The 14,867-nt window shown below is 41.9% G+C and overlaps 1 protein-coding gene across 4 annotated transcripts in view; it reads left to right on the forward strand.

Annotated features, from left to right (window-relative positions):
- The window catches only part of dntt (deoxynucleotidyltransferase, terminal), a 67,254-nt gene extending 54,691 nt beyond the window's left edge, over positions 1-12,563 (forward strand). For all 4 annotated transcript variants that reach the window (XM_056760158.1, XM_056760159.1, XM_056760161.1 and 1 more), the window contains 3 exons: positions 525-773; positions 2,026-2,109; positions 12,167-12,563. In XM_056760158.1, the coding sequence (XP_056616136.1) occupies positions 525-773; positions 2,026-2,109; positions 12,167-12,253 (420 nt within the window). In that variant the 3' untranslated portion in view covers positions 12,254-12,563. The remainder of the gene's footprint in view (positions 1-524; positions 774-2,025; positions 2,110-12,166) is intronic.
- Positions 12,564-14,867: the final 2,304 nt, after the last annotated feature.

The raw sequence follows: 14,867 nt of genomic DNA on the forward strand, positions 1-14,867 counted from the left end.
GCATGTGCCTGTGTGCATATGCGTGTGCGCGTGTGCGTGTATGTGTGTGTTTATGTGCCTGTATGTGTGTGCATGTGCCTGTGTGCATATGCGTGTGCGCGTGTATGTGTGTGTTTATGTGCCTGTATGTGTGTGTGCGCGTGTATGTGTGTGTTTGTGTGTGCGTGTATGTGTGTGTGTGTGTGCGTTTATTTTCCTGTATGTGTGTGCTTGTGTGTATGTGTGTGTGTGTGTATGTGTGTTTAGGTGTGTGTGCGTTTATGTGCGTGTATGTGTGTGTTTGTAGATCATACATGTTCAAGTCTCTTATTCATCTCACAAGTGTCTCATCTTGAGGATCAGAAAAGGAAATCTCAAGGTGTGATGATCTCAGACATGATTCACAGTTTTTTATTCCATTCATTGAGTTCAGAATACAGTACATTGTGTAACGGGACATCCTGTAAGTCAATGATCTCAAACAACTGTGATTTCACGTTTGAAAAAACGTATCAAGTCATTTTTAACTGTCTGTGTGTTTTCAGAATGTCCTCCTGTACGCAGACCTCCAGGAGTCGACCTTTGACCTGGGGAAGCTGCCGAGCCGTCGGTTTGAGTCAATGGATCATTTCCACAAGTGTTTTCTGATCGTGAAGTTAAAGCGAGATGATGTGTGTGAGGAGAGAGAGAGGGATGAGGATGGACGCAGGGATTGGAGGGCTATACGTGTGGATCTTGTGGCTCCGCCCATTGAACGCTTTGCTTATGCTCTGCTGGGATGGACCGGTTCAACGGTAAGAAAAACTCCAGCCACATCAAATATCATGAGTCATGATGGATCGCTCCTTAAAGGGACAGTTCATCCAAAAATAAAAGTCTGTCACATTCTTCCAAATATCTTTCTCTGTGTTTATCAGAACAAATTCACTTATACAGATATGAAATGATGTGAGGGCGAGTAAATGATGACAGATTTTTTGAGTGAACTGTCCCTTTAACACTGAATAAAATGCAGACAGTTTCTGAAGAACATGATCAACATGAGCACACTTGTGTTGTGTTGCTCTCTCTAAAATCCCTGCTTCACTGCAGAAAGAGTGTGAGAGGGAGTTTGATTATAGATGACCTCTGACCTCCGGCCGTAGAGCTGATGTCCCCTGAGTCTCGTCTGCAGACCTATCAGCTGGAATTACATTCCTCCCAGGTTCACTGTCCTATGATGCTTTTCAGCCGTCACTGTGAGGAGGATGATGACACAGAAAGACTTGAGATGTGTCTCTGAGGCTCATCCTCACGAATGAATCATATCAAACTGGTTTCATGTCTCAGTGTAATTCATTCAGTGTGTCCTCGTGTGTTTTCACATATATCACAGTTCTCAGTTGAGAAGCTTAAAGAGAATCATTCAAAAATAAAATGTGCTGTCATCATTTATTCATCATCATGTCATGTCAAACCTGTATGAGTTTCTTTCTTCTTCAGAACACAACATAAGATATTTTCAAGGATGTTAATCCTCAAACAACACTGAAATCCATTGACTTCCATTGTGTAAACAAAAAACCACGGAGACATTTCTCAAAATATCTTCTGTTGTGTTCCACTGAGGAAAGACTCGCACACAGATGTACACACACATGAGGAGAATAAATGATGAGAGAATTGTCATTAGATAATTTGTGATTATTGTGTGAGAAGTCATGAGTCGCTCTAAAGAGATGTTAGTTTGTTTAGTGCAGATGTGATGTCATCTGCTGTTCAACAGCGGTGTCAGTTTCTAAATGTTTCAGTTTCTTTGTTTTGTCAGGGGAAAATATACAAACAGAACCTCTATTAAACTCATAATAATAATTGAATTGATTTCTTTTCTGTTTCTGAAGTGTAACATCTGTGGTCTGACTGTATAATCTAATTAAAATCAAACCTGAGATGAAATACATATGTCTTCATGTGCATTAAATGACCCTCCGCTGTAAGATTAGAATTCTCTGATGTATAAAATCACTTTATTCTTGAAATGTTTATGTGTTTTCATGTGTTTTTCAGCTTTTTGATCGAGATCTGAGACGATTCGCCAGACTGGAGCGAGGAAAACTATTGGACAATCACGCGCTGTACGACAAAGCCACGGTACAACACAACACATCACACAAAAACATACAACACAGACCGCTCAAACCAAACAATGAATGAAAAAGTTCACATGATTTGACATTTTAGAGCAAAAAGTGTTGTGTTTGAAATGGTGAAATGGATGTGTGTGTTTGCCCAAAGAAACCAAAGGAAAATTCCTCCATGTGAACTTCATCTCTCTTGTTGATGTGTAAAGTGTCAGGCTTGTGTGGATAGTTCTGGTCTTGGTTTGGGGCGAGAACACCGGTTACACTAACCAATTTTCTAACACTTCATGAATGATAACACAGAATGTCTGTAACACCGGAGAGATCTCAACAGCATTAGAATAATGTGATGTCTTCTGCTAATATACAGACACATCACTGAGATTTACATGAATTTGACCTTTTTAAGACCATCATTAATTCAGAATGATTGTCTTTCTGTTGAATAGTTCCTGATAGTTTCATTATGTTTCTATTGTTGAGGTCTGTGTGTGAGTGGGAGTGTGTGTATTCTGATAAAATATATTTTTTGCACAGAGATTTCATCCATTAACACTCAATCAGCACACACACACTCACTCACACACACAAGCTGCACTTTAATGGGAAACAGGATTGGAAAGAAAAAATAAAAAGGGATTGAAAAATGTTTTTTTTCCAGAGGTACAAATGAACTGCAGGGCACAAATGATTTGCCTCTTCCAGTTTTAAATGCATTGGCTTTTCTCTGACAATGACTAATCAAAGCGGCGGTCCCGAGAGGGGCGGTGGGGAACCGCTCCGTCTTCACTTATGGCACTCTTCTCATATTAACATGCATTGACTTAACTACCATTTTTCCCCTTAATACAACAATCTGTCATAGTCGCCACACAACGGCCGGCGTGACAGCTGGATGACGGGCGTCTGACAGAAAATCACCCCAGACTCCTCAGGAGGATTTCACCAATGAGCCGGTGTTAATATAATGTGTCCTGTCATTGACGTCCAGACCCTCCAATCGCTTAATTTCTGCCTCAAACTGAGAAAGATTGATACACTTCTGTCTCTCTCTTAACTTGACGCTTTTACTTCTAATGATTCTGTCAGAGGAATTACGCTAATACTGTTTAAAGAGAGAAAACTGTAGTTCCTCTTCACAAAACACATGGTACATGGTAAAGACACCTGGTAGGGGTCCAGCTGGCAGGGGTGTGTCTTCCTGTCACATGGCTGATGTGTTGCTGAACACTCACTTTAGAGGGTATTTCATCATATCTGCCCTTGTATGATAACAGATTATTAGCTTCATGTGTCATACAGTTACATTCATGACCGTTTTTAAACTTCAGCTAACTGCTACAAACCAGAAAACTGAATGTTCTAAACACATATATGAAGTGAGACCATCTCTCCCTAACCAATGGTTAACTGCTTCTGTCTGTCTGTCCCTCTGTCTGTCTGTCCTTCTGTCTGTCTGCCTTTCTGTCTGCCTTTCTGTCTGTCTGTCTGTCTGTCTGTCTGTCTGTCTGCCTTTCTGTCTGTCTGTCTGTCTGTCTGTCTGTCCCTCTGTCTGTCTGTCCTTCTGTCTGTCTGCCTTTCTGTCTGTCTGTCTGTCTGTCTGTCTGTCTGTCTGCCTTTCTGTCTGTCTGTCTGTCTGTCTGTCTGTCCCTCTGTCTGTCTGTCCGTCTGGCTGTCCCTCCCTCTGTCTGTCTGTCTGTCTGTCCGTCTGTCTGTCTGTCTGTCTGTCTGCCTTTCTGTCTGTCTGTCTGTCTGTCTGTCTGTCTGCCTTTCCGTCTGTCTGTCTGTCTGTCTGTCTGTCTGTCTGCCTTTCTGTCTATCTATCTGTCTGTCTGTCTGTCTGTCTGTCCCTCTGTCTGTCTGTGCCTCTGTCTGTCTGTCCGTCTGGCTGTCCCTCCCTCTGTCTGTCTGTCTGTCCGTCTGTCTGTCTGTCTGTCCCTCTGTCTGTCTGTCTGTCTGTCCCTCTGTCTGTCTGTCCGTCTGTCTGTCTGCCTTTCCATCTGTCTGTCTGTCCGTCCGGTGGCTGCTGGTGTGTTCTTGTGTGATTGATGTCTATATGTATTTCTGCAGGTGTGTGTGTTTCTCTGATCAGAATGATTTAGAGATGTTGTGGAGATCATTTTATTCCTGTTATTATCGTCATCCCTTCACACTCGTGTTGTACGTGAGAGATGTAAACTGTGTTTGAAACTGGTTGACTTGTTCATCTGTAATTTCACACACGCACACGCACACACACACACACACACGCACACACACACACACACACACACACACATACACACACACACACTCGAGTGACATGTGAGTGGACAATAACAGGGCAATTGCATTGGGCTTTTGGGAGCCACACTTCTGAACATTCCCAGCTGGTGTGACAGGAGTGTGTGTGTGTGTGTGTCTGTGTGTGTGTATGTGTGTGTCTGTGTGTCTGTGTGTGTGTTTGAGTGAGTGTGTGTGTGTGTGTGTGAGAGAACAGCGCTCTGAGCGAGGGGAATGTGGTTTCATTTATTCTGACATTATAGTGCTGGTGTAGAGTGTGACACACATTAAGAGCAGACTCACACCTGTGACAGGTGAACATGTGATCACTAACCATCATGACCTCACTGAACACACACACACACACGTCACATACACACACACACACACACACACATCACATGTCTTTATCTATCCCTCACTCAGAGAAACACACACACACACACACATCACATCACATGTCTTTATCTACCCCTCACTCAAAGAAACACACACACACACACGTCACATACACACACACACACACACATCACATCACATGTCTTTATCTACCCCTCACTCAGAGAAACACACACACACACACACACACACACACACACACACGTCACATACACACACACACACACACGTCACATCACATGTCTTTATCTACCCCTCACTCAGAGAAACACACACACACACACGTCACATACACACACACACACACACGTCACACCACATGTCTTTATCTACCCCTCACTCAGAGAAACACACACACACACACGTCACATACACACACACACACGTCACATACACACACACACGTCACATCACATGTCTTTATCTACCCCTCACTCAGAGAAACACACACACACACGTCACATACACACACACACACACACACGTCACATCACATGTCTTTATCTACCCCTCACTCAGAGAAACACACACACACACGTCACATACACACACACACACACACACACGTCACATCACATGTCTTTATCTACCCCTCACTCAGAGAAACACACACACACACACACGTCACATCACATGTCTTTATCTACCCCTCACTCAGAGAAACACACACACACACACGTCACATACACACACACACACACACGTCACACCACATGTCTTTATCTACCCCTCACTCAGAGAAACACACACACACACGTCACATACACACACACACACACGTCACATCACATGTCTTTATCTACCCCTCACTCAGAGAAACACACACACACACACACACACACACACACACACACACACGTCACATCACATGTCTTTATCTACCCCTCACTTAGAGAAACACACACACACACGTCACATACACACACACACACACGTCACATCACATGTCTTTATCTACCCCTCACTCAGAGAAACACACACACACACACGTCACATACACACACACACACACACGTCACACCACATGTCTTTATCTACCCCTCACTCAGAGAAACACACACACACACACGTCACATACACACACACACACACACGTCACATACACACACACACACACACACGTCACATCACATGTCTTTATCTACCCCTCACTCAGAGAAACACACACACACACGTCACATACACACACACACACACACACACGTCACATCACATGTCTTTATCTACCCCTCACTCAGAGAAACACACACACACACGTCACATACACACACACACACACACACACACACGTCACATCACATGTCTTTATCTACCCCTCACTCAGAGAAACACACACACACACACGTCACATACACACACACACACACACGTCACACCACATGTCTTTATCTACCCCTCACTCAAAGAAACACACACACACACACGTCACATACACACACACACACACACGTCACATACACACACACACACACACGTCACACCACATGTCTTTATCTACCCCTCACTCAAAGAAACACACACACACACGTCACATACACACACACACACACACACACACACATCACACCACATGTCTTTATCTACCCCTCACTCAGAGAAACACACACACACACACGTCACATACACACACACACACACACATCACATGTCTTTATCTATCCCTCACTCAGAGAAACACACACACACACGTCACATACACACACACACACACACACATCACACCACATGTCTTTATCTACCCCTCACTTAGAGAAACACACACACACACGTCACATACACACACACACACACACACACACACACACATCACACCACATGTCTTTATCTATCCCTCACTCAGAGAAACACACACACACACGTCACATACACTCACACACACACACACACATCACACCACATGTCTTTATCTATCCCTCACTCAGAGAAACACACACACACACACGTCACATACACACACACACACACACATCACACCACATGTCTTTATCTACCCCTCACTCAGAGAAACACACACACACACGTCACACACACACACACACACACATCACACCACATGTCTTTATCTACCCCTCACTCAGAGAAACACACACACACACACGTCACATACACACACACACACACACACACACATCACATCACATGTCTTTATCTATCCCTCACTCAGAGAAACACACACACACACGTCACATACACACACACACACACACACATCACACCACATGTCTTTATCTACCCCTCACTTAGAGAAACACACACACACACGTCACATACACACACACACACACGTCACATCACATGTCTTTATCTATCCCTCACTCAGAGAAACACACACACACACACGTCACATACACACACACACACACACACACGTCACATCACATGTCTTTATCTATCCCTCACTCAGAGAAACACACACACACACACGTCACATACACACACACACACACACACACACACATCACACCACATGTCTTTATCTACCCCTCACTCAGAGAAACACACACACACACACGTCACATACACACACACACACACACACACACATCACATCACATGTCTTTATCTATCCCTCACTCAGAGAAACACACACACACACGTCACATACACACACACACACACACACACACACACACACACACACATCACACCACATGTCTTTATCTACCCCTCACTCAGAGAAACACACACACACACGTCACATACACACACACACACACACACACGTCACATCACATGTCTTTATCTACCCCTCACTCAAAGAAACACACACACACATGTCACATACACACACACACACACACACACACACACGTCACATCACATGTCTTTATCTACCCCTCACTCAAAGAAACACACACACACACACGTCACATACACACACACACACACACACACATCACATGTCTTTATCTACCCCTCACTCAGAGAAACACACACACACACACACACACACACACACACACACACACGTCACATCACATGTCTTTATCTACCCCTCACTCAAAGAAACACACACACACACACGTCACATAGATATTAATACCTCTCTCTGTCTGATCTTCTCAATGTTTTTTCTGGAATGACTTCTGATGGTTTCATTATTGTGTTGATTACATGACTCATCACATGTTTCATAATGCACACACACACACACACACACACACACACACAGTTAGCAAGTTTAGTCTGCACCTCTGTGGATGCTGTCATGTTCTCTGTGGCTCTCCGTTGTTCTAAGTGTGTCTTACTTCATCTCTCTGTGGTTGCTAAGATGTTCTGTTTGGTTGCTGTGATGTTCTGGTACAATGTTAAAGAAACCACACGTCTCCTCACCACAGCACACGCTTTGAGCTTCACACGTGACTCACTGTCATGTCATGTCAAACCTTCATGAGTTTCTTTCTTCTTCAGAACACAGCAGAAGATATTTTGAGGTATGTCGATCATCAAACAACAACAAACTTCAATGACTTCCATTGTGTGAGCACAAAACCACTGAGACATTTCTCAAAATATCTTCTTGTGTGTTTCACTGAAGAAAGGAGTCACTCACAAGTGATGAATAAATGATGCTAGGATTGATTTGATGTTGGGTGTTTTTAAATCTGCTCACAACACATGATCACCAGTGATGTAGGTGCGTTATTTCACATGAATATTTTACTGCCGAAACATGAATGAACGTGTTCTTCTGAAACAAACTGTAGAAAGAAGACGCACGTCTGCGCAGCCTGTGCTGTACTCTTTTTTTGAAATATCATCAGAGAAGAATATAATTTTTATAACTGTGAAGCTCAGACGTGCATTACTTGATAACGCCGCAGGGTGATGATGTCATCGTCCATCGGGATGTTTTACTGTAGCCATCATCCGATGACAATTTGGTAGACATCGCTTATCCCTCTTACGTGTTTGTGTCGCTCTTAGGCCACAAAAAACATCCCTAACATATTAGTTTGAATCTGTTTTCCACTGAAGTGTGTTGATCTGAAGATGTGAGTGTGTACAGACTGATGTTCTGGGGTTTTCTGTGAGGTTTCATGTGAAACACAAGAGATGATCAACTGCACACTGTTTCCTCCGCACAAGCTGAATTCTGTCTCTGTTTTCTTAATACTTTCTTAACAAATGATGTCAAACCGTCACTTTCTGTCGAACAATTTCTTGATCAATATTACATAAACCTACAGTTGTGAACGGAGGTAAGGTGACAGTCTTGTACTTGCTCAATAATTATTAACTTTTAATGTGTGTGTGTGTGTGTAGTTGTTGTTTGATGTGTGTTTGACTCTTCAGTGGCTGAACATCAGATCTGAGCGTCCACCTGCAGAGCGGCTCAACACATCCGTTTACATTTATGAGCATCATTGTTGAACGAGGAGATTCTGTTTAGACTGATAAAAATGTTACAGCTCGTAGTGTGTGTGAGAGAGAGAGAGAGAGAGAGGTGTTTGATGAGCGAGAGAGCTTTATGATGCCTGAGGTAATTGTAGGATTGATTGGTGAGGACGAGACTCATCTAATCGACTTCTTTCTGCCTCCGTCAGCTCTTTCTGTCTGCAATAAAGACAGATTAACTTAAGAGTTTCAATTCATCATTTGCTTTGCTAATCTCTCCCTCCCTCACAATAAAACACAGACAGAGGCGTTCAAAGACTAATATCACTGCGATATGAGGGCTTGACCCTAAGAACTCTGGGATATATACTGGACGTGTCACTATTTCACACACATACGTGTCAGGGGTGCGCTGTAACTCATCCTGAGCACACTGTCTGTTCAACACACAAATAAAACACACTTACAGAGATCTGCTTCATTCATTCATCGTCACTTATCACTGAATGAGTCATTTAGTGCACAATACTACACAACAACACAATGTGCAGTCATTTCACAGATTGTGTGTGTGTGTGTGTGTTTGTAGTACTGATGTGTAGTGAATATTTCCTCTCTTCTGTTTTGTGTGTGTTGTGTTGGATCATGTGTGATTCAGCCGGATCATTTCCTCCAGTGTCCTTTAACTCTTAATATTCTTTGTGTATTTAAATGTTTGTTTGTATGAATGCTGTTAGATTTCTTTAAAGTCAGTTGATCTGTGTTCACAATGTGAAGTTTGTGATTGGACGAGCTGATTTTAAGTGTGATATCATTTATATAAGAAATGCATTATAATATTTTCTTCATATTAATGATATTTTCATACCTGCAAATACCTGAATTTTTTTCTTAGGCATCTGCTCTCTAGCGTCTGAAATGTCTTTGGTCCAGCACATGGATTGGTTTGGCCAATCAGAATCAAGAGAACAGAATCAGGCGTTCTAAACATTATGTCAAACACAAAGAGTCGTCTCAGATAAAGAGGAAATGGTATTGATGTGTATTATTCAGTGGACCCGTGTGATGTTATCAGTGACAGCCCTGTTGAGATGACCAGCATATGATGCTTTGCTATGTTTTGATGCTGGTTTGAGCAGCTATGGACCAGCACGTGACCAGCTTAAACCAGCACAAACCAGCATCAAATCAGAGCAAACCATCATACGCTGGTCTTCTTAACAGAGAGTTGCCAGTCTCCCTTTAGAATGTCCACTTCTAGAGCTCTGCCCCTCACATGCCTGATTCACATTTTGTGTCTAAAACCATGAGTTGCACTGCGTTCTCCTTTTTTTCCAAAGCACCTGGACATTGGCGTCTGTCGTTGCTAAGCAACCACAGGCCACTAAAGCCGTTGAGATGAGGAGGTATAAACAACTGATATATGGATAATAAGCAGTGAAAATACGCCTGTAGCGTGTCTACATATGAAATAATGAATATGCGCGAGGAAAAGATGTGAAATGTGAATGAGGCCTTAGTGTGTAGGGCACTAGGGTGTGATTGATACTAGCTTCTGTCGCAGAAGATGAAGTTTATAAATCTTTATTTTAGAGATTGATCAATTCGCTTGATAACACATCAATATGTGGTCAGGAGCCGAGAGGATTACTCTAGAATTGCTTGTGTTTGCTTTCTGAACTTTTATGAAAGCTCTTTTAACTCTTTTTTGAGCTGTTATAACTCTCTTAACATCATCAGTTCTGCACTTTATTTTCTCATTCCTGCATGTTTTAAAACCAAAACCAAGTGCTTTGCTTCCGATGGACACTCATCTAGTTTGTATCAGGAAAGGGTTCTGAAGATGCACCTCTCAGAAAACACAGAAGAATGAAGATCATTTGGGATGTTTTATTACGGCTCAGATGATTGCGATCTTGAGACGAGGGTAATGTTTTTCTGTTTTATGAAAATCTCAAATTCAACCAAAATCTATATTTTCAGATTTTTCCTGTCGCTCAAAATGATTGTCATGTGATGATCCGCTGCTCTATAGGTGTCATGTGGTGCACTCATAAAACAATGCGACCCCCCCCTAGCCCCCCCTCACACGTCGTATGGCTGTCACCTGTTGACCTTTTCCAGGTTTGCTGGTCTGTATTTTATGATGATTGTTTTTCATGGAATATTATTCCAATATCTGTTTGAAGACTTGTCAATAATTTAAGGCCTAAAAATGAAATCCATTTATGAAGTCCATCATCATGTCATTGTGTAGTGGATTGTATTTCAGATGAAACAGTGAGTCACGCCATTTGTCATTTGCATTGTAAATGTGTGTTTTATGTGAAAGTGAAGCGGACACCTGGATGTGTTGTTTGTTTTTCAGCGCCGGCCTGTCGCTTCTGTTAAATGTGTTTTCTGTGCGCTGTGCTTCTTTCTGACACGTTTGTTCCGCTCGAGATGTGTTTGTGCTCGCAGCATCACTCCGGTCGCCTCTCTATCTCATGACATCACGCCCGCAGCACCGCCCCCCCCCTCTCTCTCTCTCTCTCTCTCTCTCTCTCATCAGTTATGACATCTGTAATGACTTTGTCTCCTCTATGGCAAGGTCAGGAGGTTTGTTCATGCTGAACACGGCTCAGATTCTCTGCTGAAGTCTCAATGTCTCCTGTGAGCGTCATCTAGTGATGATCTGTGAAGAACAAACACAGACATCTACATTTATTCTTTCATAGATTTTTGTCGTATTGCTGTTTCAAAGAATTCAAGTTTGTGTTTTTTCAAAATGTAATCGTTCGCTTTGCCTCTGAAACACCAAACCTTCATATTTTCAGCCGTCATAGAGAGGCGTTTTCTCCATCACAAACTCTCTGAATGACTTTCAGTTTTTATCATTCGCAGAGGAACAAATCTCATATCGTCTACGTGTTTATTTGTTGTATATTAAGTTGTAAATCTGTCGGATTTGAGAGGTGAAGTGGATTGTGAAGTTTCTGAGACTCCACGCTCATGACATCACTGACCCTTTACCAGTGAGTCTGTCATTCATCACGTCTCTCTGTTTATTCTTCTGAATGTCTCGACAGAAAACCTTCCTGTCTGCTGAAACAGAAGAAGACATCTTCAGTCATTTGGGTTTGGAGTTCATCGTGCCTTCAGAGAGAAACGCTTAAAGCGCCGGTTAGTGACACACATGATGAAGACTCACGGACAGAAGATTTCACACCCTGACTCACAAACATCTTCTGCTTGAGTTTATTTACAGAAAGGGTCTCGTGTCAGCCATTGTAAATCTCATATCCTATATAGAGCGTTGTCGAGTTTGTAATGATTTTCTCAGCCAATGGGAATCTTCCAAACACATGACACGCTGTATAGTGCTCTTACTGTAGATCCTCATGGTTTTAAAGGAAGCATTCTAGTAAAACACCCTGAAGGAGTTTCTGTTGTGATGATGATAATCGTCTGACTGTATGTTCTCACTTGTTGTGTTCTGTGGCCGCTTCTGATAACATGAATAAACACAACTGAAGCGTTGAAATTCTTGTGGTGTGTGTTGACACACATGATTCTTGCAGGTACAGTATGAAATCATCACATATGTGTAGTGTTCAGTGCTCGTGTGCTGTATGTGTCAATAATATTACAGTATAATCACTTCTGCCAGAAAGGCTCGGGAGGGAAGATGACGTTGCAATGACGTTTATTTAAACGGCTGACCAGCTAATGAAAGCAAAAATATGTGTTTAAGCGTGTGTTTGTGCGTGTGTGTTTGTGCGCGAGCGTGCATAACTGTGTGTGCGTGCATGTGTGTCCCGTGAGCTGTGGTGTGTATGATTTGATGAGGATCAGATCTAAGCACACATCCTATTTAAAGATCTTTAAGTAGAACAAGTTAGTCATTTCCAGGACTCGACCCCAGAGTCTCTCTCTCTCTCTCTCTTCAGTGTTTAATGTCTCTCTGCTGTGTTGTGTCTCATGAAATGATGAATTTTCTTCTGTCCTCATGAGAAACAGCAGGCTGAACACACATCTTGACTTTGGGTCATGTTCACCTCTGTCGCTACATTAACTCTCCTTTAATACTTTCAAGCCCTGTTAACACTTTCACTTTACTTGATGAATCAATTGAGATGAAAAGGTTTAAAGTACGAGTCACATGTACTCCAACAGAAACAACAATGACATGAGTTAATAGATGGTCAGTAGATGTGGCTCACGAGCACATGAATGATTCCACATCACGTGAGCGATCTCTCTATATGAGGTGATGTGGTGTGAAGAGAGAGAGATATGGTGATGTCATGCGGTTCTGTTGGGTCACAGGGTTTGATTTAAGTTCGGCTGAACATGCGGTCAGATTGTTTTCAGTCAGACAGACGGCAGATGTTGAAGAACGGAGCGTATCTGATAAAGCTGGTGAATATCTGAACGTGTCTGATGGGGACATATTTCATCATGTGTGTGTCGCTCTGGGGGATTCTGTGTATTTGTTTAGAATATTTATTTCTCTTGAATGTGAGGATGTCTTGTGTGTGTGTGTGTGCAGTTCTATTGTTTTCTTGTGAGATCAGACTGAAGACAGATTTCATTTCTGCCGTCTGCCTTAAATTGAGCTGAAGAAAGTGAAGTTTAATAAAAGTTTTGAATATGCTTTTGGCTCATTTAACTTAAACACTCATAATGTGCTGACAATAAACTTCTATCTTCCATATTCTTCCATCTTTTTTAATAACAGAGACTTTGCTCGGAGCGAGAACTCTTACAGTTCAGCCAAATATCTGTTTCACTGCTTTTATTCTCATGTTGATTAAGAACTCTGTGACTTCATTTCTAAACATTTCAACAGTACGAACACAGTCTAAACAGTGTTAGTTTGAGAAATGAGGAAGAAAAGGTGGAGTGTTTCATAATGAACTTTATATGATATGTGAGAGAGATAGAGTTCTTTTCATATCTTCATCAAACACAACAGAAGATATTTTGAAGAATGTTGATCATCAAACAACACTTTCACTTCCATTGTATGAACACAAAACCCTTGAGACATTTTTCAAAATATCTTCTGTTGTGTTTCACACACAGGTTTACAAACACATGGGGGGATAAATGATGATTTTTGTCTGAAGTGTCTCTTTAAGTGAGCCAGAAGCTCTTTAAAGACATCAGTATGTTTGTGCATTATTCACACTTGTTTCAGTAAACTCTTATCACATATCTGTGATATTTGTGGATGATGATTTAGTTTTTCACAGGGAAACAGGAAGTGCCTGACAGAATGGTGTCACTGCTTGTTGACACGCCCACTTCCTGTCTGTCTTTCTGTGAGGGGAAGTTATTGATGTCTGAGATGAAAACATTGAGATGTTTGTTTGATGGTCAGTTGAGGAGTTTGTCAGATTGTGTGTAATGATATCTTCATCACTGAGCTTTAACAGGACCTCTTCTCTTCTGAACGTTTCCACTTTATTTCCTGCTGGTAAAATCAGATGATGATGATGATGATGATGATGATGATGATGATGATTTTCATACCAACGGATTGTTTAATGCATCATTGCTCTTTAAAGCACTGTTGTGAGATCAGTATATAACACACATGCATGCATACATACACATCACACACACACATCACTCAAGGTTTTTATTATATATCAGAAATCATAGTTACAATAAAGCACAGAGACACACACACACACGCACACACACACCAGAAGTGTTTTTCTGAATTCTTCTTGAATAGAATGTGTGAATTGACATCATATGAACGTGTGTCCTCGTGACCTC

Source organism: Triplophysa dalaica, chromosome 11, assembly GCF_015846415.1.
Source record: "Triplophysa dalaica isolate WHDGS20190420 chromosome 11, ASM1584641v1, whole genome shotgun sequence".
Lineage (NCBI taxonomy): Eukaryota > Metazoa > Chordata > Actinopteri > Cypriniformes > Nemacheilidae > Triplophysa > Triplophysa dalaica.